At 48.0% G+C, this 26,255-nt stretch overlaps 1 protein-coding gene across 4 annotated transcripts in view; it reads right to left on the reverse strand.

The window, feature by feature from the left end:
* The window catches only part of rtf2 (replication termination factor 2), a 303,881-nt gene that overhangs the window by 232,157 nt on the left and 45,469 nt on the right, over nt 1-26,255 (reverse strand). For all 4 annotated transcript variants that reach the window (XM_072514520.1, XM_072514519.1, XM_072514518.1 and 1 more), the window contains exons 4-5: nt 19,473-19,612; nt 18,568-18,646 (exon numbers count right to left, since the gene is read on the reverse strand). In XM_072514520.1, coding sequence (XP_072370621.1) covers nt 18,568-18,646; nt 19,473-19,612 — 219 coding nt within the window. The remainder of the gene's footprint in view (nt 1-18,567; nt 18,647-19,472; nt 19,613-26,255) is intronic.

Consider the following 26,255-nt stretch of genomic DNA (forward strand, 5'->3'; position numbering starts at 1 on the left):
CGCACGTTTCGGCAGCTCCCTGTGAAACGGACTTTTGGGCTCTTGATAGGAGCCCCAACGGCAATTTTAACGGCTGAAAACACCGTGCGGTAAACCAGAAGGGTGTTCCCCCTGGACACGGATGGAAAAAGGAGAGGAAAGTGGCCGGATTGCAGCGGATCCTTTGGAACAACGGCAAGGAAGGCAAGCAGAAACCAAGATGGCGTCGGAAGGTGGCAGTTTCATATGGGGCCCTGAACAACAAGAGTTTTTGAAACGCTGCGTGGAGGAGATAAAAAAGGAAATGAAGAAAGAGTTGTTGGCCCCGATACTACAGGCGATTGAAGGGCTGAAAGAGGAACAAAAGACCCAGGAGCAGGAGCTTCGGGTCGTGAAGGCGAAAGCAGCAGAGAATGAAAACGACATACAGGGCCTGGTGGTGAAGTCGGAGATACAGGAGGCACACCAGAAACGATCTGTGGAGAGGTTGGAGGCACTGGAAAATAACGCAAGGAGGAACAACTTGAGGATTCTTGGCCTTCCTGAAGGTGTGGAGGGGGCGGACGTCGGGGCATATGTGAGCACGATGCTGCACTCGTTAATGGGAGTGGAGGCCCCGACGGGTCCGTTGGAGGTGGAGGGAGCATACCGAGTTATGGTGCGAGGATCGAGAGCAGGAGAAGCTCCCAGAGCCATAGTGGTGAGATTTCTCCGTTTTAAGGATAGAGAAATGGTCCTTAGATGGGCGAAGAAAACTCGGTGTAGTAAATGGGAGAACGCGGTGATCCGCGTCTATCAAGATTGGAGTGCGGAGGTGGCGAGAAGGAGGGCGAGCTTTAATCGGGCCAAAGCGGTACTTCACAAAAAAAAGATAAAGTTTGGAATGCTGCAACCGGCAAGACTGTGGGTCACATATCAAGGGAGGCACCACTACTTTGAGACGGCGGATGAAGCGTGGACTTTTATTGTAGAAGAAAAATTGGAATGATTGGACTACGAAAATGAACGTTTGGACAAAGTGGTGGGACGAGTGGGGGGGGGGGGGGGGGGGGGGGGGAAGAGGGATTGTATGATTAATCCTGCGGTATGGTAACTTTTCTTTCTCCCACAGGTGGTGATGGGGGGAGGGAGAGGAGATGGGGCGTTGGCCATGGGAGGCGGGGCCGAGGGAGGCGCGGGCTTGGTTATTATGATAATTATGGCGGGAATAGAGAAGCAGGAAGGAGGGGGCGCCGCACGGGGCGAGCCGTGATCACGGGGGGAAGCCGAGGTCAGCCAGAGTTTGCTGACTTCTGGGAGCAACATGGGGGGAGTAATTACGCTAGCGGGGGGTCTAGCGTGGGGGGGGGGGGGGGGAGGGGGGAATTACTGGGTTGCTGCTGCTGGGGAAAGGGGGGAGTGGGTGCGGGAAAGGATGGGCGGGGGGGCACCGTCTGGGAGAAATACAGCCGCGTGGGAACTGGGCGAGAAGCTGGAAAAAGATGATGGCTAACCGGCAAGGGGGGGGGGTGGGAAGCCCCCCAACTCGGCTGATCACGTGGAACGTGAGGGGGCTTAACGGGCCGATAAAGAGGGCACGAGTACTCGCACACCTTAAGAAACTTAAAGCAGATGTGGTCATGTTACAGGAAACGCACCTGAAACTGATAGATCAGGTTAGGTTGCGCAAAGGATGGGTAGGGCAGGTGTTCCATTCGGGGCTGGATGCGAAAAACAGGGGGGTGGCTATATTAGTGGGGAAGCGGGTAATGTTCGAGGCAAAGACTATAGTGGCGGATAACGGGGGCAGATACGTGATGGTGAGTGGCAAATTACAGGGAGAGATGGTGGTGTTGGTAAACGTGTATGCCCCGAATTGGGACGATGCCAATTTTATGAGGCGAATGCTAGGACGCATCCCAGACCTAGAGACCGGAAAGCTGATAATGGGGGGAGACTTTAACACGGTGTTGGAACCAAGGCTGGATAGGTCGAAGTCCAGGACTGGTAGGAGGCCGGCAGGAGCCAAGGTGCTTAAGGATTTTATGGAGCAGATGGGAGGGGTGGACCCGTGGAGATTCAGTAGACCTAGGAGTAAGGAGTTCTCGTTTTTCTCCTATGTCCATAAAGTCTATTCACGCATAGACTTTTTTGTGTTGGGTAGGGCATTGATCCCGAGGGTGAGGGGAACGGAATATACGGCTATAGCCATTTCGGATCATGCCCCACACTGGGTAGACTTGGAGATAGGGGAGGAAACAAGAGGGCGTCCACCCTGGAGAATGGATATGGGACTAATGGCGGATGAGGGGGTGTGCTTAAGGGTGAGGGGATGCATTGAAAAGTACTTGGAACTCAATGACAATGGGGAGGTTCAGGTGGGAGTGGTCTGGGAGGCGTTGAAGGCGGTGGTTAGGGGGGAGCTGATATCAATAAGGACACATAAAGGGAAGCAGGAGAGTAAGGAACGGGAGCGGTTGTTGCAAGAACTTTTGAGGGTGGACAGACAGTATGCGGAAGCACCGGAGGAGGGACTGTATAGGGAAAGGCAAAGGCTGCATGTGGAATTTGACTTGCTGACCACAGGCACTGCAGAGGCACAATGGAGGAAGGCGCAGGGTGTACAGTATGAATATGGAGAGAAGGCGAGCAGATTGCTGGCACACCAATTGAGGAAAAGGGGAGCAGCGAGGGAAATAGGGGGGGTGAGAGACGAAGATGGAGAGACGGAGCGGGGAGCGGAGAGAGTGAATGAAGTGTTTAAGACATTTTATAAAAAATTGTATGAAGCTCAACCCCCGGATGGGAGGGAGAGAATGATGGAGTTTTTGGATCGGCTGGAAATTCCCAAGGTGGAAGAGCAGGAAAGGATGGGATTGGGAGCACAGATCACGGTAGAAGAAGTGGTGAAAGGAATTAGGAACATGCAGACGGGAAAGGCCCCGGGACCGGACGGATTCCCAGTTGAATTTTACAGAAAATATTTGGACTTGCTCGCCCCGCTACTGACGAGGACCTTCAACGAGGCAAAGGAAAGGGGACAACTGCCCCCGACTATGTCAGAAGCAACGATATCGCTTCTTTTAAAGAAGGAAAAGGATCCGCTACAATGCGGGTCCTACAGACCAATCTCCCTCCTCAATGTAGATGCCAAGGTCTTGGCCAAGGTAATGGCAATGAGAATAGAGGAATGTGTCCCGGGGGTGGTTCATGAGGACCAAACTGGGTTTGTGAAGGGGAGACAGCTGAACACGAACATACGGAGGTTGTTAGGGGTAATGATGATGGCCCCACCAGAGGGTGAAACGGAGATAGTAGTGGCGATGGATGCCGAGAAAGCATTTGATAGAGTGGGGTGGGATTATCTGTGGGAGGTGTTGAGGAGATTTGGGTTCGGAGAGGGGTATGTTAGATGGGTGCAGCTGTTGTATAGGGCCCCAGTGGCGAGTGTGGTCACGAATGGACGGGGATCGGCATATTTTCGGCTCCATGGAGGGACAAGGCAGGGATGTCCTCTGTCCCCATTACTGTTTGCACTGGCGATTGAGCCCCTGGCGATAGCGCTGAGAGGTTCTAAGGGATGGAGGGGAATACTTAGGGGAGGAGAAGAACACCGGGTATCTTTATATGCGGATGATCTGCTACTATATGTGGCGGATCCAGCGGAGGGGATGCCAGAAATAATGCGGATACTTGGGGAGTTTGGGGATTTTTCAGGGTATAAATTGAACATGGGAAAGAGTGAGCTGTTTGTGGTGCATCCAGGGGAGCAGAGTAGAGAAATAGAAGACCTACCGTTGAGGAAGGTAACAAGAGACTTTCGTTACCTGGGGATCCAGATAGCTAAGAATTGGGGCACATTGCACAGGCTAAATTTGACGCGGTTGGTGGAACAGATGGAGGAAGATTTCAAGAGATGGGACATGGTAGCATTGTCAATGGCAGGGAGGGTGCAGGCAGTTCAGATGGTGGTCCTCCCGAGATTCCTTTTTGTGTTTCAGTGTCTCCCGGTGGTGATCACGAAGGCTTTTTTCAAAAGGATAGAAAAGAGTATTATGGGTTTTGTTTGGGCCGGGAAGACTCCGAGAGTGAGGAAGGGATTCTTACAGCGTAGTAGGGATAGGGGGGGGCTGGCACTACCGAGCCTAAGTGAGTATTATTGGGCCGCTAATATTTCAATGGTGAGTAAGTGGATGGGAGAGGAGGAAGGAGCGGCGTGGAAGAGATTAGAGAGGGCGTCCTGTAGGGGGACCAGCCTGCAGGCTATGGTGACAGCCCCATTGCCGTTCTCACCAAGGAACTATACCACGAGTCCGGTGGTGGTAGCTACACTGAAGATTTGGGGACAGTGGAGACGACATAGGGGAAAGACCGGAGCACTGGGGGGGTCCCCGATAAGAAACAACCATAGGTTTGCCCCGGGGGGAATGGATGGGGGATATGGAATGTGGCAAAGAGCAGGTATAACGCAATTGAAAGATCTATTTGTGGATGGGAAGTTTGCGAGTCTGGGAGCGCTGACCGAGAAATATGGGTTGCCCCAAGGGAATGCATTCAGGTACATGCAATTGAGGGCTTTTGCGAGGCAGCAGGTGAGGGAATTCCCGCAGCTCCCGACACAAGAGGTGCAGGACAGAGTCATCTCAAAGAAATGGGTGGGGGACGGTAAGGTGTCGGATATATATAGGGAAATGAGAGACGAAGGGGAGACTATGATGGACGAACTAAAAGGGAAATGGGAAGAAGAGCTGGGGGAGGAGATTGAGGAGGGGATGTGGGCAGATGCCCTAAACAGGGTAAACTCGTCGTCCTCGTGCGCCAGGCTAAGCCTGATTCAGTTTAAGGTATTACACAGGGCACATATGACTGGAACACGGCTCAGTAAATTTTTTGGGGTGGAGGATAGGTGTGCGAGGTGCTCGAGAAGCCCAGCGAATCATACCCATATGTTTTGGTCATGCCCGGCACTACAGGGGTTTTGGATGGGGGTGACAAAGGTGCTTTCGAAAGTAGTAGGAGTCCGGGTCGAACCAAGCTGGGGGTTGGCTATATTTGGGGTTGCACAAGAGCCGGGAGTGCAGGAGGCGAGAGAGGCCGATGTTTTGGCCTTTGCGTCCCTAGTAGCCCGGCGCAGAATATTGCTAATGTGGAAAGAAGCCAAGCCCCCGGGGGTGGAGACCTGGATAAATGATATGGCGGGGTTCATAAAGTTAGAGCGGATTAAGTTCGTCCTAAGGGGGTCGGCTCAAGGGTTTACTAGGCGGTGGCAACTGTTCGTCGAATATCTTGCGGAAAGATAGATAGGGGAGAACAAAGAAGGCAGCAGCAGCAGCCCAGGACTTGGGGGGGGGAGGGGGGGGGGGAGGGGGGGCGGTTGTGGCCGTGGCCTGAGGCAAGGCAGTTGCCAATTAGGGCTAGTTTTTATTTTTTGTTATTTAATATTTATTTATTTGTTGTTGTTTTCTTTTGTTCTTGTTTAAATAAAAAAGGTCATTATTATCTGTATTGTTATAATGTTGTGTAAAGGATGCACAATGTACTGTGTTGGTTGACCAAAAATTTTCAATAAAATATTATTTAAAAAAAAAAAGCTATGATCTTACTGAATGGCAGAACAGGGTCAAGGGTCCGAATGGTCTATTCCTTCTCCTAATTCTTGTGTTCTTGTGAGTTTCCCTTTGTGGTACCAGTAGAATATTGCTGGATTTGTTTTCAGTTGAGTACACCTTACTTTTTGTAGGATAGACCTAACTGAGAAATACCATATTTGTTTAATTTCCACAGCTTCCTTTCTACATTGCTTGCATTCTTTTTTGCCATTCTTTTCATTCATCTTCTAATTTGTTGGCAGCCATCAAACCTCCTTGTCTAAATATTTTTTTTAGTAGTGTTGCTGGATTATAATAATAATCTTTATTATTGTCACAAGTAGGCTTACATTAACACTGCAATAAAATTACTGCGAAAAGTCTCTAGTCGCCACATTCCGGCACCTGTTCAGGTGCACCGAGGGAGAATTCAGAATGTCCAAATTACCTAACAGCATGTCCTTATATCTTCACCCTCCATATGGAGGTGAATCTGTTGATACTATAAGGTGGAGGCTATGTTGAAAATGGGTCAGAAATTGTCTGATTGCAGACGAATATGAGAATCGCCACCACCAAACTCTTTTCACCTTCGACCGAACTTGGGTGTGTGAGTCAACATTTCACCAATCACTTTGATACAGTCAAAATCCCGCTCGCAAACTGCTGGACAGAATCCTGGAAAACCACATGAAGGTGCGCTGTGCCTGATAAATACATGGCAGAACTCCAAACTGTAGTGAAAGAGAAAGGTGAAGTTCTGTACCTGATGATTAAGCAAATATATTCAACCAGCTTCGATTTATATTGTGCCTGTAATGTAATAAAGGATCACAAGGCACTTCAAGGGAAACTGCTCAGGCAAAAATGTGACGACTAGAAAAAATGGCTAAAGGCTTGGTCAAAGAGTTTATTTTTAAGGTGGGTGGGTCTTGAAGGAGGGAAGAGAGGTTTAGGGACAGAATTTCGGAGCTTGCGGCCTTGGCAGATGAAGGTTTGGTCGCCAAAGTGGGGCAAAGGATGTTGGGGATAATCACGAGGACAGAGTTGGAGGAACTCTCTGACTGCACTGTATCCTTCTGCACTGTAAATTCTAAGATAAACTCTATGATAAACTGTTGTAGGGCAAGAGGAGCCTACAGAGATAGTGAGTGCAGAGGCCATGGAGGAACCTGAACCTGAGGATGAGTAATTTAAAATGAGAGCACAGATCTGATAGGTGAGCGGGACTGATAGAGGCCTACAAAATTATGAGAGGCATAATCAGAGGCTTTTTCCAAGGGTGGAAGTGTCAATTACAAGGGAGCATAGGTTCAAGGTGAGAGGGGGAGAGTTTAAGGGAGATGTGCGGAGTAGGTTTTTCAGGCAGAGAGTGGGTGGGTGCCTGGGACGCGCTGCCAGAGGATATGATGGAAGTAGGCACATTAGCAACATTAAAGATGCATCTGGATGGGTCCATGAATAGGGAGGAAATAGAGGGATACGGACCGAGTAAGGGCAGTAGGTTTCTATTTTAGTAAGGGCATCATGATCGGCACAGGCTTGGAGGCCCAAGGGCCTGTTCCTATGCTGTTCTTTTCTATGTTCTTTTGGGACTTGTGGAAGGAAACCCACGCAGACACGGGGAGAACATGCAGACTCCACACAGACAGTGACCCAAGCCGGGAATCGAACCAGGGTCCCTGGAGTTGAGTTCTATTGCAGAATCTAGTCAAGCTACGACCTCTGTTTGCACTTATATCTTTCTGCACTACAATTTCATGTCTTTTGAAATCTATCAAATTCTGGCCATGATGACACTGGGAGGGAGGGTGCAGGTCGTGAAAATGAATGTGCCAAGGTTCCTGTTTGTTTTCCAGACCATCCCGAACTTTCTCTCAAAGGCCTTCTTTTGGAAATTGGATGCGGCGATCTCAGAGTTTGTATGGGCAGGGAAGGTGCCTAGAGTAAAGAGAGTTCTGCTACAGAGGCAGAAAGGGGGCTGGCGCTCCTGAACCTGCTACACTATTATTGGGCAGCGAACGTGGAGAAGGTGAGGCAGTAAAGGGGGGGGGGAATGAATTTAGGTATGTGCAGATGCGAGACTTTGCAAGAAAGGAGTGGAGTAAGTTTCCCAGGATTCTGGGGTATATCCTATTGGAGCAATTGCGGCTCCCAGACGAGTCGGGAGAGGGTTGAATTGGGGATAAATATGGATGGTTGGGAGAGCATAGGTGGGGTGGGGGGTGGTGCAAGTAGCGAAGTTCAAGTGCCAATGGAAGAAGTTGGGGGGAGGGGGGGGGGGAAAGAGAAATAGATTGGGGTTTGTGGTGTGAGGCGGTGCACAGGGTGAACTAAACTTCCTCCTGCGTGGGATGAGCTTGATTCAGTTCAAGGTTGTGCATTGGGTGCATATGACTTGGGCATGGAGGAGTGCATTATTTCAAAGGGTGGCCGACGAGTGCGATAAGTACGAGCGGTGGATAGGCAAACCATGTGCACATGTTCTGGGTTGTGAGAAGTTGGCGAGATACTGGGAAGCAGTGTTTGGGATGTTGTTCAAAATTGTGGGGGTGTTGGTCAGGCCGGACCCAATGGTGGCGATCTTTGGGGTATCGCAAATGTCGGAGCTGATGGAGGGGAAGGGGCCAATGTTGTGGCGTTTGCTTCTCTAATTGCCTGGCGAAGGACCTTGCTGAATTGGAGGACGGATACACCACCTGGGGGTGGCAGCCTGGCTGGGGGACCTGTATGACTTTCTACGGTTGGAAAAGATCAAATTTGAGTTGAGGGGGTCGGAGGAGGGCTTTGAGACACGGAGGGGGCTGTTCATGACAATGTTTGAGGAATTGTTTACCGCGGGGGCTAGAGGGCAAAATGGGGTAAAAATTGTGGATCGTGAGGTTATTGAAGACATTGTAAATTCATTGCAGTGGTAATGCAAGCCTACTTGTGATACTAATAAAGATTATGATATTAATAAAGATTATTATGTTAGTGTTCTATTTGCACATGTTTGTAATAAAATACATTTTTTTAAAACTCTGGCCATGACTTGGGGTATCTATTAGATCATCATTCTTGTAAATTTCATCCAGAACAGAAGGTCTAAATCTTCATCAGTATCCAACTGATGGGCACCCAGCTTACAAAATGCTTACTTCTGTTTTTCTTTTTGTTCGGAAGTGACAATACAAAAGCCATACCTTTGTTTTCTCTTTGTTAAGGAGGTAACTCATGTCTACATATGCATTTCAGTATTCCATTGAACATACAGATTCAGAGAACATCGGCGGGTAATCATACCCTGATAGTTTAAGGTCTTTACACAAGTATCTCAGATTACAATCATCGATCTTAAAAACCTTCGGGAACCATCCCCTGCTACCATGTTAATTCATTCTGAAGGTAGATGGTGAAATAGAAAAACATGGTCCAATCTTTTATGAATATCAGCTTTATTTACAGAATTCAAAATTATAAATGCGTCCCTAACCAACACCCAGTATCTCAGACGTCTCTCTTTGTATACTCTCAAGATACTGAAATAATCAATGCCCTCTACCTGTTTATCCTTAATCTTAGTAATTACAATTATTTACATACCATTGACGAAGAGTGAGGGCATTCTCCCAGGATCTAGCCACAAGTTCCCCTCTACCAACATTATCAAAACAGATTAAATGGTTCTTTATGTTACTGATGTGGGACCTTGCTGTAAACAAATTGGCTGCTTCTTTTGCTTACATAAACAAATAACACATCAAGAGTAATTAGCAAGATGGCAAATAAATTCAAAATGAGCGGCAGAAAGTTATGTTTACTGCATAAACTATCTTGGAAAATGGTATTTATGGAAACATTGAATGGATCATTTGTATAATAACGCTTTGGCTATCAGTAACAGCTAATAGGAGCTTGGGTAGAGAAATGACTCCTTTGATTTACAGGTACAGCTTTACATTTCTGACTGGAAACTGTGGAGATTTTTCCATGCAAGCGATACTGTTTTCCTTGAATTGTTTTAACGTTATTGGGATAAATAGGAAATACAATAAATCGGCACAAGACTATATACTTTTAAAGTGCATATTTATATGTCATCCTTTATAGCTGCCAGAGGTTGCATCCTCAATTTATACAATAAATTTATTTATCACACCACAAGACTGCCTTGGGCCTTTCACTTGGTCCTTCTACCCAATTGTAGATGATAATCTATTACATTCACCCACTCAGAAAAGTCTGCACCTACTGTACATGGAACTATTATAATAATTGCAAGCTTGGCAATATAATTGAATTCTACTTTGGATGAGTCAAAATGCTACAATTTGGTGTATGGTATTTTACCCGTTTAACATCAGTGAATGTTCTGAAACATAGGCAGCTGCTCACAGTGGCTTTGATATTAATAGGAGTTTGACATTGCAACAACTCCAGAAATCTAATGCTTCAGGCCCATCTCAGAATTCTGAAATGGAATCCTGCTACATTTGCAGAGGGAACCATACAAGCTGCAGGACACAATGGACTGTCATTACTGGAGCGGTACATGTCAGCTATAAACTTACCCACATCAATGACTCGGTGGTACTGAAACATTTAAAACATAGTCCAATAATGTCCAAAAAATACAATGCAGAGGTCAGGATCGCAGATTTTCAAAATTGAAAAATTCAAGGCCAATAATTTGATCTGTTCAGTCTCATATTGACATAGCAACTAAGGAAAGCAGCACTGAAATATTTCAAAACTTATGCAATTCACTTGTTTTAATATTCTACTTCAAATTACTCAGAGATGTCTCGCTCATTCAAAACAATCATATTGCTGGCCGATCAGGTTGGCTGGGGTATTGGCTCACTTGCAGTCATTTCCCTATGCAACATGATTTATATTATAAGGATGCTTCTGGAGAAAGTACAGTGATGTAAATGGTTTACTAACTGATCATGACAAACCTTGACATTGAAATTAACTTGAAAAAGATTCAAAAATCGGCCAATAGATAAAGCTTAACAAATGGAAGGGAAAAGGCTGCACTGTAGCTAATTCTACTTTTTAAAATAAAATTCATAATTCATCAAGAAATAGGTTTGCAAAAACTCACATGAATACCCAAGATTCTTCAGTGAAAATTATAGGTACGCCAGTGAAGGATTAATTATTACATCGCAGTGTAATTCAAACACTAGAGGGCACTACCTGTTCCTCAGGGAATCTTGGTAGTTCGCAAACAAGTATTGATCACAGCACGAGGAGTAGTTCAGATTAGAGAGAGAGTTAGCACAAGGTCAACATTAGTTGATACTAGATTATAGATTACTGTTTAACAGATTCAACCTTATTTTATTCGTAGTTATAGCTCTGTAGTATGTGCAAACTTTATTTAATTAATCGTTATTCAATAATTTAGTTTTGCTTCAATCTAAAGATTGATGGTTTCTTTATCATCAACTCATCAGGCCATTTTGGATCACAAGGCAAAGAATAACGACATATTACCACAAAGTGTAATATAACACAGCTAAGTGAATAGAATTAAACTGAACACAAGAACAGGAGTTGGCCATCCAGCTTGGAGAGATTATTTAATCATTCAATTAGATCATCGCTAATCTGCACCTCAAAACTATTTGCCTACCCTGAAGCACAAAGCATTTTAACAATATCACTTTTCAAAATTTCAAGTGACGCGGCACCCACAGCCTTTGTGGGGAGAGCATTGTCGATTTACTTGAAGAAGTGCTTCCTGATTTCACTCCTAAATGGCTGGGCTCCAACTTTAAAATTACACCATCTTGTTCTGGATTCCCCACCAAAAGAACGTTTCTCTGTAAGTATCCCATGAAATCCCTTTATCAATTTAATCACCTCAAGTGGTCACCCATCAACTTTCCAAACTCAAGAGGACTTCCGGTAGAGGCCATGTCCGAATAGGTCGCGCACACGGCAGCTCCCACCAGGATCGGAGTTTTGGGCCTTTAAACGGGGCGGCAACGGCACTTGGATGGTGATTACCGGCGTGGGAAAGGATGCTGGAGAGGTTCCCCCCACTGCTGTATGGAGGGAACCAGGAGCAGGGCTGTTAAAAGAGCGATTGCGAGGAAGCGAGCCCGGGAGGACAAAATGGCAGCCGGCACGGACCAAGCAGCGTGGACCCAGTGGTCGAGAGAGTAGCAAGACTTTGAGGAGCTGCTTCGCAGAGCTGAAGGCGGAGATGCTGGCCCCCATGAAGGCCTCCATGGAAAAGATGGTGGAGACTCAGAAGGTGCAGGAGAAGGCGATCAAAGAGGTGGAGAGGAAGATATCTGAAAATGAGAATGAGAACCTGGGCCTGGTGATCAGGGTGGAGGCGCACGAGGCCTGACACAAGAAATGGCAGGAGAGACTGGATGACCTCGAATATAGGTCTACGAGTCACAACCTGCGGATTCTGGGCCTCCCTGAAGGTGCGGAGGGGGCGGACGCGAGCACATATGTGACTACAATGCTGGGGATGCTGATGGGCGCGGGGGCCTTCCCGTGGCCCTTGGAAGTGGATGGGGCGCATCGAGTCCTCGCGAGGAAGCTGAGGGCGAACGAACCACCGAGGGCGATGGTGATAAGGTTCCACCGCTTCACAAACAGGGAGCGTGTCTTGCAATGGGCAAAGAAGGAGCGGAGCAGTAAGTGGGAGAACGGCGAAATTCGCATATACCAGGACTTGGGAGCTGAACTGGCTAGGAGGCGTGCGGGATTCAACCTGGCTAAGGCGGCCCTCCACAGCAAAGGGGTGAAGTTCGGGCTCCTGCATCTGGCGAGGCTTTGGGTAACGTACCAGGACAGGCACCATTATTTTAATACGCTGGATGAGGCATGGACATTCATTAAGCACGAAAAGCTGGACATGAAGTAAGGGGCAGCTGCACGTGGGTGAAATGCCCTGGCGGAGATGCGTAACCGGGTGTTAGCTTGGTGTAAGATTGTTAGTAGAATTTAAGTTGTCTGCTTTTCTTTTCCTGTTTTTGTTTCAGGGGTCAGGGGAACGCCCGGGTTATGTTGTCCGTTGCACGGGAAGGATCTGGATGGCACTTAATACTGTCTTGGATCCGGCGCTGGACCGGTCTAAGTCCAGGTCGGGAAAGAGGCCAGCGGCGGCCAGGGCCCTGTGGGAGTTCATGGATCAGATGGGGGGACGTGGACCCGTGGAGATTCGCGCAGCCAAGGACGAAGGAGTTCTCCTTTTTCTCCCACGTCCATAAAGTCTACTCGCGGATTGACTTTTTTGTGTTGAGCAGGGCGTTAATCCCGAGGGTGGAGGGTACGAGTATTCGGCCATTGCGGTCTCGGACCATGCCCCGCACTGGGTGGACTTGCGACTGGGGGCGGAGCGAGGGCAGCGCCCTCTCTGGAGACTGGATGTGGGGCTGCTGGCGGATGAAGAGGTGCGTGGGTGGATAAGGAGGAGCATTCAGAACTATGTGATAACAAATGACACAGGGGAGGTAACAGCAACAACGGTTTGGGAGGCTATGAAGGCGGAAATCAGAGGTGTGTTAATCTCTATTAGGTCCCACAGAGAGAAGAGGAGAGGGCGGAGAGGCTGGTGGGAGAGATGCTTAGGGTGGACAGGAAGTACGCGGAGGCCCCAGAGGCGGGGCTGCTAATGGAGCGCCGGCGATTACAGGCGGAGTTCGATTTGCTGACCACGGGGAAGGCGGAGGCACAGTTGAGGAGGAAAGTGAAAGGGGCAGTCTACTAGTATTGGGAAAAAGCAAGTAGGATGCTGGCGCACCAACTTCGCAGGAGAGAGGCGGCCAGGGAGTTCAGGGGAGTGAGGGATAAGGAAGCTAATACGGTGTTGAGCCCAGAGAGGATCAATTAAGTCTTCAAGGAGTTTTATGGGAAGCTGTACGAGTCAGAACCCCCGAGGGGAGGGGATGGGATGAAGCAATTTATGGATCGATTGAGGTTCTCAAGGGTGGACGAGGATGGAGGGACTGGGGCCCCGATTGAGTTGGAGGAGATAGTTAAGGGACTATCAAGTATGCAGTCGGGAAAAGCCCCGGGTCCAGGTGGCTTTCCTGTAGAATTTTATAAGAAGTTCTCGGGGCTGCTGAGCCCACGCCTACTAAGAACCTTTAACGAGGCAAAGGAGAGGGGAACCCTCCCCCCGACGATGTTGCACGCATTGATCTCGCTCATTTTGAAGAGGGAGAAGGATCTGCTTCAATGTGGGTCCTACAGGCCGATATCGCTCCTGAATGTGGACGCCAAACTGCTGGCAAAAATTCTGGCTACCAAAATAGAGGACTGCGTCCCGGGAGTGATCGAGGAGGACCAGACAGTTTTCGACAAGGCAGGCAATTGAACACAAACGTGAGGAGGCTCCTGAATATTATTATGATGCCCTCGGAGGGAGGGGACGCAGAAGTAGTGGCTGCAATGGATGCAGAGAAGGCCTTTGACAGGGTGGAGTGGGAGTACCTGTGGGAAGTGTTAGTTAGGTTTGGATTCGGGGAGGGATTCACAGGGTGGGTCAAGCTACTGTCTCAGGCCCCAGTAGCAAGTGTGTCTACGAACCGGCTGAGGTTGGAGTATTTCAGGCTGCACCGAGGGACGAGGCAGGGGTGCCCCCTGTCCCTGTTACTATTTGCTCTGACAATTGAGCCGTTAGCCATAGCGCTGAGGACTTCAAGGAACTGAAAAGGGGGGGGGGGAGCACCAGGTTTCCCTCTACGTAGATGACCTGCTATTGTATCTTTCAGACCCGCTAGAGGGGATGGGGGAGGTCATGCGGATCCTGGGGAACTTTGGGAGCTTCTCGGGGTACAAGTTGAACGTGGGGAAAAGTGAGCTGTTTGTAATCCACGCTTGGGGTCAGGAGGAGAGACTGGGAGAGCTCCCACTCAAGATGGTGGAGAGGAGCTTTCGTTACTTAGGTATACAGGTGGCTAGGAACTGGGATGCTCTACACAGGTTCAATTTATCTTGGCTTGTTGGGCAGATGGAGGGAGACTTTAAAAGGTGGGACATGCTCTCGCTTTCCCTGGCGGGAAGAGTGCAGACTGTGAAAATGACGGTTCTTCCCAGATTCCTGTTCGTTTTTCAGTGCCTCCCATTTGCATCTGCAAATCCTTCTTCAAGCGGGTGAACATGATTACCACGGGATTTGTGTGGGCAAACAGCAAAAGGCTGTTCTGCAGGGAGGGGGGCAAAGGCACCAGCCTAGGGGCACTGGTAACGGCACCGCTGCCGTTCTCGACAGCACGATACACCACAAGCCCGGTGGTGACAGCGGCACTGAGGGTCTGGGGTCAGTGGAGAAGGCACAGGAAGGAGGAGGGGGCATCAGTTTGGACCCCGATACGGAACAACCATAGATTTGCACCAGGCAGGATAGACAGGGGGGGTTCCAAGGCTGGTATAGGGCAGGCATTAGAAGGGTGGAAGAGCTGTTTATCGATGGGACTTTCCCTAGCTTGAAGGCGCTGGAGGAGAAGTTCGGCCTGCCCCCAGGAAATGCTTTCAGATACCTCCAGGTCCGGGACTTTCTCAAAAAATAGGTGGGGACATTTCTGCTGCTACCCCCTCGAAGGGCACAGGACAGGGTAGTGTCTGGCATCTGGGTAGGAGAGGGGAAAGTGTCGGACATATACCAGGAGCTGCAAGAGGCGGAGGAAGCCTCAGTGGAGGAGCTGAAGGGCAAGTGGGAGAAGCTAGGCGAGGTGCTAGATGAGCAGCACGGTAGCATTGTGGATAGCACAATTGCTTCACAGCTCCAGGGTCCCAGATTCGATTCTGGCTTGGGTCACTGTCTATGTGGAGTCTGCACATCCTCCCCGTGTGTGCAGAGCTTTCCTCCGGGTGCTCCGGTTTCCTCCCACAGTCCAAAGATGTGCAGGTTAGGTGGATTGGCCATGATAAAATTTCCCTTAGTGTCCAAAATTGCCCTTAGTGTTGGGTGGGGGTGTTGACCTTGGGTAGGGTGCTCTTTCCAAGAGCCGGTGCGGACTCGATGGGCCGAATGGCCTCCTTCTGCACTGTAAATTCTATGATAATCTATGAGGGCCTGTGGGCTGATGCCCTGGGCAGTGTGAATTCGCCCGCATCTTGTGCCAGCCTCAGTTTAATTCAGTTTAAGGTGGTACACAGGGCTCACATGACAACGGTGATAATGAGCAAGCTCTTTGGGGTGGAGGACAGGTGCGCGAGATGTGCAGGGAGTCCGACGAACCGTGTCCATATGTTTTGGGCACGCCCGGCGCTTAAAGAATTCTGGCAGGGCTTTGCGAGGGCTATGTCCAGGATTTTGGACACGCGGGTGAAGCAGAGTCCAACAATAGCGATCTTTGGAGTGTCGGAGGATCCGGGAGTGCAGGAAGCGAAAGAGGCCGAGGTGTTGGCCTTTGCCTCCCTGGTAGACTCGAAACCCCCGAGAGTGGAGACCTGGGTTAGTGATATGGCTGGGTTCCTCAGCCTGGATCGAATAAAGTTTGCCTTGAGAGGGTCCTTGCTGGGGTTCGCCAGGCGGTGGCAGCCTTTCCTTGACTTTCTAGGGGAGCGGTAAAATGTCAGCAGCAGCAACTTGGGGGGGGGGGGGGGGGGGGGGGGGCCTCAGGTGGGGGGGAATTGTCTATTTAATGTATATTTTCTTTTTGTACAATGATAACAGCCACCTAGTTTTGTTAAATATTTTTTGTTTATTTTTCTGTTATGTAAAAATTCTGGTTGAAAAAAGCTTTAATAAAAACAATTTTAAAAGACTTTTCAAACTCAAAGGAATAAAGCCAAGTTTACACAACCTGTCCTTGTAATGTAACCCTTTAAATCCTGGTATCAGCCTGGTTAGTCTGTGCTGCAAGGTCAACGCATCCTTCCTAACGTGCAGTACACAAAACTGAAAGCAAAACTACAATACCGTCAGAACATGGCCCTGCAAAACTGACACACAACTAACATAGAACATAACAGCGCAGTACAGGCCCTTCAGCCCTCGATGTTAGGCCGACCTGTGAAACCAATCTAAAGCCCATTTACACTATTCTCTTATCGTCCATATGTCTATCCAATGACCATTTGAATACCCTTAGTGTTGGCGAGTCCACTACTGTTGCAGGCAGGGCATTCCACACCCTTACTACTCTCTGAATAAAGAACCTACCCCTGACGTCTGTCTTGTATCTATCTCCACTCAATTTAAAGCTATGTCCCCTCGTGCTAGACACGAGGAAAAAGGCTCTCACTGTCCACCCTATCCAATCCTCTGATCATCTTGTATGCCTCAATTAAGTCACTCTCTAATGAAAACAGCCTCAAGTCCCTCAGCCTTTCCTCATAAGATCTTCCCTCCAAACCAGGCAACATTCTGGTAAATCTCCTCTGCATCCTTTCCAATGCTTCCACATCCTTCCTATAATGCGGCGACCAGAATTGCACGCAATACTCCAAATGCGGCCGTACCAGAGTTTTGTATAGCTGCAACATGACCTCATGGCTCCGAAACTCAATCCCTCTACCAATAAAAGCTAACACACCGTAAGCCTTCTTAACAACCCTCTCAACCTGAGTGGCAACTTTCAGGGATCTATGTACATGGACACCGAGATCTCTCTGCTCATCCACACTGCCAAGAGCCTTACCATTAGCCCAGTACTCAGTCTTCCTTCCAAAATGAATCACCTCACACTTTTCTGCATTAAACTCCATTTGCCACCTCTCAGCCCAGCGCTGCAGCTTATCTATGTCCCTCTGTAACTTGTAACATCCTTCCGCACGGTCTACAACTCCACCGACTTTAGTGTCATCTGCAAATTTACTCACCCATCCTTCTATGCCCTCCTCCAGGTCATTTATAAAAATGACAAACAGCAGTGGCCCCTGGTTTCTCTTCATAATCCAGCTCAAGGCCAACATTATGTTAGGCTTCTTTATCAGATTTGGTGCCTGTGCACTAGCTTTTCATAGTTTGTGCATATGGCTTATAAATCCTTTTCCTTCTCCATAGCTTCTAGTTTCTCAACAATAACCAATATTCCGATTTGCTTTTCTTAGATCCAAAATGGGTAATCTCACACCATCCGTTTTCCTCTCTCACGTAAATTGTTTGTAACGCTCTGTTCACATCTACACAATTACTGATACATTAAAAGGGAAACAAAATGCAGGGAAGTCATTTTTGCAAAGTACTTTCCTTTTGTTTTAAGACTAAATCGCCCTCTTACCCAGAAACATAGACTGCTCAAATTCAAAAATCAATGGTAGACTCGATGGGCTGAATGGCCTCGTTCGGCACTGTAGGGATTCTATGATTATAGCCACCTTGGGCACTGCAAATGGAGTTTCTCTGTAACCCCCCAGAGCATTTGCATCGCCAACAGTGGGGTCACAACTCTAAACCAGCATATGAGCTTTTCTGGCACCACTGCTCCTACAAAACCATGCAAAAGGAGTGGCATGATTTCCCAAACTCTGGGCATCAATAGCTTTGTGAATAATTCAGCACAAAACAGACAAAGTAATTAAAAGGATTTATATCATAATTATATATATATATATAAATATACACAAACACAAATCAAGTGGAGCCTGAATGCAATTTCATTTTTGTTAGTGAACCAAAATCTACATTTAAAACATCTGCTTGCTGTTGGAAAAGGCTCCCCCACCCTCACAGATGATTAGCAGTCAAATCACCAACCTTCTGGATTTACAACACTTCCAAACAGTCTGCATTTACTACAATTGTCAAGGGTACAGTTTTCAAAAATACTGTGGGGTTAGAAATAAGCAGCAACAATTTGCAAACACAAATGGTTGTGGAGAAAATCTAACTTTCTACTGGAGGGCTAGATATCGTGAGGAAAAGATAATAATGATAGGGATGATTAGAGCAGGCAACGAGTCCAACATCTGAATATTTGTCTTGAGGCAAAAGGAATTTTTCGAAGAGGGAGAAATAGACACAAACTTTTTTTCCAACTAGGCACATTTATAGCTGATTGTAAGCATTCAGCAAGAATTCCAGCCTACTAGAGTGAGTTTTCCAATTCCCTACCTTATGACAAACTTCAGTCTTTATCTCTTTCATAGCACGCTCTGAGAAGACACAGCCACAGGCATGGAGGTAGCAAAATCTGTAACAAAATCAGTGAGGTCATAATAACAAGCGAATTGATTCTCAAATCTTTTTTAACTTGATCGAGATTCTAAATGCAGAGATAACGAGGCAGACAGCACAGGAGTCTATAGAGAGACGCATGGTGGGAGGGGGAGACAGCATGTGAAGGAGGAGAGGGGAGTGCTGCTAATACCCATCACTTTCAACTCATGTAGCTCAGTCAATTTCACTGTCCTCTGCACAATAATTGGTTGATAAATATTTCTGAATGCAAGTCGCCAAGATCATTTCTGTCAGATTACTGGAGTTTTGCTGTTAACCAGCTGATAACTTGTTCCACGTGCTCTTCCAGTTGTGCGTTGACTCAAATTTTCGCTCTTTCAATCTCTAATAGACGAATATCAGAGAAGCAAGCTTTTGGTTTATAGAAAAATTGCAGATGTCTAGATGGAGTTATAGGAACGATTCATTTTCTCTGGAACAAATATAGATTCTGAAACTTTGGGTCCATTGTGGCCGCAGGAATATTCACCATTTAGATGCTTCCCAGAATGGCAACGACGGTGAAACAGCAATGAAGCCAAACAAAAAAACAGACAGCAGGAAAGCATTTTGGGCCACATTCAGCAGTCAACTCAAGAGTTGTACTGCAGACCTGAGGACAGGCTGAGTGACTGCTTCAACAGTCATTGAAAGTTATCCTGGCAGAAGATTATTTCAATTTTGTATAATATCCAAGTATTCAATCATTTAAATGCATTAGCAACATTCATTTGTGCCTGCAATTCTCACCAGTCATACAGGCCTAACTGGCAAAGATAAATAAAATTCTAACCACTTACTTCTGACGTCCATTCATTTCCAAACCAACCACGGGGCAGATGAAAGCAGCACGCTGCAGATCTTCATACTTGTCACCTTTTGTATTGGCCTTGTCACCTTTCCAGGTTGGATTGTCAGTCAAATTTAGCTGCTTCACATCCTGAGGATTACAAAAAAACAGTAAAAATAAGTGACAATATCTTGGTTCAATAATTTCTATCAGGGACAGGTGATGTATCTTAATGGACCTCGGACAGAATGTATCTCAGAGGAACTTGGCTCAAATTATTAAAGTTTATCTCATGAATTAATTCAGAACATATGCCCACAGCGGTAGATTTTAGACAAATTTTCAAGGGGAAAAAATGCACATTATTGCTAGCAGCATTGGAGGAGACCTCGAGAGCTGGACACCAGGACAGACTGTCAGTAGTATCTAGAGGAGGGTGCGAGAGAATACTGGGACAGTCAGCAGCACCTAGAGGAGACTGTGAGAGGACACCGGGACAGACTGTTGCTCTTTTTAGCCTTAGTTTATTAGCTCTGATTATGTCACCTTTGCTCACGAGTCGCCAGATATCTTTCTGATACCACCACGTGGTTCAAGCCCGAGTTATGATTAATAAGTCAGCACACCGCTTAGTAAGATTGAAATCAACGGTCATTTATTATATACAACAATTAATGCTTACACAATAATCCTACTATCTATATCGAAACCTACCACTACTGGCCAATACTTAACTTTAGGAAGGGCCCACCAGGTCAGGGAAACAAATGGCTTATCGAATCGGGTCTGGCCCGCGGGATTCAAAAGGCTGATACAGGTCGATGGCTAGGAGTCTTCATCGGGTAGCGATCGCTGAAGTCAAACTTACAGTTTCTGGTCGATGTTTTTGCGAAGGTCTCGAGCAGGAGAAGAAGGGAGAGAGAGAGAGAGATCTGAACTTGGCCCCTCATTTTATAGGGCCCAGGGGCTTTCCGCCTCTCGGGACTCAGGGTCAAGAACCGCCCCAAGTGATTGGACTTGTTCCCAATCACTGGGTTCGATACGTCCGATAACGGGGCGATTCCTCGATCGGGGGGTGGTCGTTCACCTGTCTTTGTTTCGGCCACTGCAGGCGCCGACAGGTCTGGCCCGGCATTCAATTGCTAATATGTTCCAAGAGCCGGTGCAGACTCGAGGGGCCGAGTGGCCTCCTTCTGCACTGTAAATTCAATGATAATCTATGATTAATCTAGGACAAAGGTTCGGCACAACATCGTGGGCCGAAGGGCCTGTTCTGTGCTGTATTTTTCTATGTTCTATGTTCTATGTTGCAATTGTTCCCGGGGATAGCGGTTTAAACTGCAGATGTCTGGGTTGATGTGCTGCTAATAGTCTTGAGTATCGATCTGGGCCGACTTCCCCAGAGCTGAATACGCTATTCTGTCTGCAGCTGTCCATTTGTGTCCTGTTGGCTGCTTTTCCCATCAGCCTTTTCGGTTGGCCATTTTAAATCGGGTTTTGGCCAAATTAATAGGGAATCAGCCATTTTAGGTGGCTACAGACCCTCCTTGTGATCCTAACGCGAAGCGTGAAGGATCACATAAATTTTGTCCTTTCCGTTCCCTGACCGAGGGGGGGGGCACCTCCTACATGGCCACTACTCAGACTCTAGCTATGCACAAAAATTTACTTAAACAATTCTTGAGGGCGCTATGTCAGGCAGGGGCATGTATCTACAAAATAAAAACTTGGAACCTCTAATTTTACCTAAATACACTCATCAAGCATTGCATAATCCTATCTCTCTAAAACATTCAACAACAATCATAACATTCCATATATTCTTTCCTAGCTTGGCAGTCAAGCTCAGGATCATACTTTATTTTTTTCATGAAAGTTTTGCACATCTTTTTATTTACAGGAAAAATGCAAGTGCATGTTTTATTATTCTGGGTTCATAGGTCGCGGGGGTCTGGGGTCTGGTCATAACCGAATATAGGGGATCGGATCCGATATACCGGGGTACGAGCGCGGTACGCTCTCCTTCTCCACTTGCGGAGGCGCATAGTCTGTACTGCACAGCAGAGTATGGCCAACGCTAATAGTGCCTCAATAACGTACGATAAGGAGTACCAAGTTATGAACTTGGCACACCAGGATAATGCAGCGTGGCTGGTGACTGGGCCCTCGGTACTGCGGGGCAGTGAAACATTAACAGCAGGGGGGTTTGGAGTAATGGGGTCTGCGTTCCCGCGCAACCAAATGTCCAAATAAAAGATGTTGAGCACGATGAAAGAAGTCCTCATGGCTGTCCTCTTTCTTTTCTTTCTTTGTGTTTTCTGTTTTCTCCGGTCCTGGAGCTTCTGGAGTTCTGTAAAACAAGCATAGTATCTGTAACTACCTTGGTATAATATCCGATATGTTAGTGTGTCTGTCCTGCGGGGCCAATTATTCCCTTATAATTGGTCACTAAATGTGACTCCCTCATTTTTTTTTTTCAAAACAAATTTTAGGACACGGCACACTTCCCAGTGCTGATTTAGCATCCAAATGTTCTAGGATGTAAATAGCATTTGGCAGCAACCAACTGTTTTTGAAAGGAAAAGGTCGAATGACATGCGTATGGGTAAGATTTGGATGGAGTCCCCGGGTAGGACGGCTACCAATACCGTATCTCCCCTACCAGAGTGTTTTTGACCAACAGGGGGGGGGGGGGGGGGGGTCCCCAGGCAGGGCGGGTCTCACGCCGCTTCTCCACTGCCTGAGCAACCGACAAGAACGGGCAAAAATGTAGTCACCATGGTGGGGTTGCTGCTGTGATTCTAACCTCGAATCACAAGAGCAGCTACGATCGGGCGTCTGATACCCGAACCAGTATCAGCTAAAAAGCTAGTTCCTCTGAACGAGCGTCTGGTCTGTTGACCAGGTATCTGCAGATAAGTTGGTACCACTGAACAAGCGTCTGGCCGCGGTGGGTGTCGGTGGGAAAAGCTAAAAGGTTCAGGTGATTGGGTGTGTGGCGGTGAGAAAATTCTCCTGTTGGACGAACAACATTTAAACAAACATACCAACAACGTAAAACACCCTGCATGTTCCATCAGGAAGGACAACACTTTTCACCAAGTGTCTCCTTTAAATCATCATGTGGACACCTCAGTTCTCTGTTGCGAACAGGGTCGCAAAGGGGTTGGCGGACTGGGGGTCTGAATCGAGGTCGTCCCCTTCTCCCGGGTGCCAAATTCTGGAGTGAATTAATGTTGAGAGGGCTGCGTGGTGTGAGTTGGGGTTGCTCTCGTCGTTGAGGACGAGTCTGTAGGAGTTGTCGCGGTGCCAATGTCGTTCGTCAAGTTGAGTAGGGATAAAGTCGGGGTCGTCCGTGTGGTTCGGTGGTCGGTGGTGTGGTTTGTTTAAGAAAGTGATGAGGAAGGGGTCCCTGGAGTCGCTGGGTGTGGGATCAGGATAGTAGGGAGGCGTGCTGTGGCTGTCATCAGAGTCACAGTCGCTGTCTCTGCTGCTGCAGTCTGTGGGCGTTCCGGGGCGGAGTGTAACTTCTGTGGGTGGAGTCGGGGGCGAGTCCGTGTCTGGGCTGGACGTGGAAGAGGTTGGTGTGGTTACGTTGGCTGTGGGCGGGGTTTGGTCTGCTGCGTCAAGCATGACGTGGTGGGCGTGGTTTGACTGTGCTCCATAAGCCTTTAGCTGGTTTATGTGAAACCAGGCAGTCTTACCATTTTGGTATTTGATTTTGTACACCGATGGGCTTACTTTATCCGTAATGGAGTACGGACCCGAGTATTTCGGAGACAGAAATGTGCTGGGGTTATACACAGACAACATCACTTGTTGTCCTATATTATACTCCGTTGCATGCACTGCCTTACCAAAACAGGCCTTGCTCTGTTTTCTTTTAGTACCCAGTTTAACAGCGGCTGCTAACTGAGCCGTTTTTACATTTGCAAGTAATTGTTCAACGGCTTTCTCATGGGTGAGGGCCGTAACTTCAGGGCTGGTCAGGTCTAAACCCAACAAGTACTCTGTCCCTTTCATGGAGCGTCCGGTCATGAGGGTGCGTGGGGTGTAACCTGTGGAGGTGGAAATAGTGTTACGCAAAAACATCAGCACAAAGGGGAGGACCGAATCCCAAGTGGTGTTGTTCTGCTGGACCATTTTTCTGAGGGTGGTTTTTAGGGTCCGATTCATGCGCTCCACTATACCACTCGACTGAGGGTGGTACGCAATGTGAAATTTTTGGGTTATGCCAAATATCGTGAGGACGTTCTGCATGACCCGTCCCGTAAAGTGAGAACCTTGGTCCGATTCAATACTGCGGGGGAGTCCGATCTTGTAAAAATGTGGTGAGTTAGGATTTTGGCGGTGGTTTTCGCGGTGTTGGTGCAGGCTGGAAATGCTTCCACCCATTTTGTAAATGTGTCTATGACCACCAGAACATATTTATAGCCATTCCTGCAAGGGGGCAAAGGACCTATAAAATCGATCTGGAGGTTAGTCCAGGGGCCGTTAACGGGTCGGGTGTGGCTGAGATGTGCCTTTTTGGCATATCTATCTGGGTTGTTCCGAGCGCAGATGAGGCAATTCTCAATGTATTGGGATACATCCTCTTTGAGATTAGGCCACCAACAAAGCTGTTTGAGGTGGGCTGCGGTGGGTTTGATTCCCTGGTGTCCATGATCATCATGGAATAAACAGATTATTTGGTTCCTATCCTGCTCAGGAACTACATAAAGGGCGTCCTTTAGCACCACGCCGTCATGTGTGGTTATTGTATTTCTATACCTCTCGTATGAGGCTGGAAACTTCCCTTTCACGATTTCAGTGAGCGTGCTATCCTGCTTCTGGGCCTCTACTAGATCTTCGATCCTAGTTTGCGCGACCTGAACTGCACTCACTGGAGCACTCACTGGGGCACTCTCGGGGGGCTTCCAAAAGTACCCATGCCTGGATCCTGCCTTAGCCAGTGCGTCGGCTTTTACATTTCCAGGGGGGGAGGAACGATGGTGGCTGCGGACTTTTATAATGCCAAAAGTCCTGTTCTTGGCTTTTTTCAGAATATGGCAGAGTAATGGGGCTGAGGGGAGGGGTTTCCCATCCGCGGAAACAAATCCTCTCGTTTCCCAGAGGGGCAGAAATTCAGTGAGGCTGTTGCACACGTATAGACTGTCTGAATATATGTCTGCTGGGCTGGGGAAGGAATCTGGGTGCTCTACAATGTAAGCGATGGCCGCAAGCTCTGCTGCCTGCGCGCCCAAGTGTCCGGGTAATTTTAATGCGATTTCCTCGAGGGCGCGTCCCTGCGCGTCCTCCACATAAATCCCACAACCTGTTATGCGTTGCCCATCCAGGACCGTGGAAGATCCATCCACATAGATCCTAATGGGGTTTCACGTGTCCGGGTGAGGGGGGATTCTGAGATGGAGTGGCTAGTTTTCTGGGGGGTGTTTTAGCGATAAAGGGGCCTGTATTATGGTGGGGCGAGATGATTTCACACTCATGGGGGGGTTCCGGGGTACTGTAGATTGTCCGCTAAGTATATGTGTGTTTTGGTCCATTTGACTGTGATGTCCCGTCCTTGTAAGAGAAGGGTCCACCTAGCAGCGCGGATTTGGCTGACGCTACCGTCTTTAAGTCGTCCGTCTAGTAAAGGTTGGGTGGGGGTGTGCGCGGTCAAAATGGTGATGGGGTTCAGTCCGGTAATGTATGAGAAGTACTGGACTGCCCAGAAAACTGCCAGCAGGTGCCTCTCACAGGCTGAGAATCCCTGCTCCATAGCATCTAAAATTCGGGAGGCATAAGCCACGGGTCTTAGCTGGTCGTGCCGTTCCTGCAGGAGCACGGCTGAAAGGGTGCGGTCTGTGGTCGCTACCTCTATTGCGTAAGGGGAAAGCGGATCGCGAACTTGTAGTGCGGGGGCGGCTATGAGCGCCTGTTTTAATGATTCCACAGCATCCGTATGCTGCGGAAGCCATTCCCAGGGGGCTCCTTTCTTTAGGAGGTCTGAGAGGGGCGCTGCCTTGCTGGCGAAACCTTCAATGTGGTTTCGGCAGTAGCCAACCAGTCCTTAAAACGACCGGAGGGCTGAAACGTGTTGGGGAAGGGGCAATTTAGCGATCGAGTCAATTCTTTTGTGATCGATCTCGCGTTTGCCGTGCGTGATAATTGTACCCAAATATACCACTTTCTCTTCCAATATCTGGGCCTTTTTGGGGTTTACTTTACAGCCAATTGAATGTAGTAATTCCAGGAGTTCGGACAGAAGCTCAATGTGCTCTTCCTTAGTGTCTGTCTGCAGTAGTAGATCGTCTACATACTGTACCAGACATTCGGGGCGAGAAAATTTAGCTAGTCCATTTGCCAGCTGTCTGTGGAAAATGGAGGGAGAGTTGTGGAAGCCTTGTGGCAGGCATGTCCACGTGTACTGCTGCGCTTTGAAAGTGAAGGCAAATTTATACTGGCACGCCTTTGCCAATGGAATGGACCAGAACCCATTACTGACGTCCAAAACCGTGAAATATCGGGCATGGAGTCCCTGTTTGAGCATGGTCTTGGGAGTTGTTGCAACGGTGGGGGCTGCTACGGGGGTGACTTTATTGAGTTCCCAATAATCAATGGTCAAGCGCCATGATCCGTCGGGCTTCCTTACTGGGCATTATTAGTTGAGGCTACCGATCTTCGGATGCCCTGCTCTAATAAACTTTCTATAACCTTGAGGATTTCTCCCTCAGCTTCTAGGGGGAATCCGTACTGCTTTTGGGGTCTAGGGTCCGGTCCTGTTATTTGTACGGAACCGGTCATCCGTCCA

The sequence above is a fragment of the Scyliorhinus torazame genome, chromosome 8 (genome assembly GCF_047496885.1).
Source record: "Scyliorhinus torazame isolate Kashiwa2021f chromosome 8, sScyTor2.1, whole genome shotgun sequence".
Lineage (NCBI taxonomy): Eukaryota > Metazoa > Chordata > Chondrichthyes > Carcharhiniformes > Scyliorhinidae > Scyliorhinus > Scyliorhinus torazame.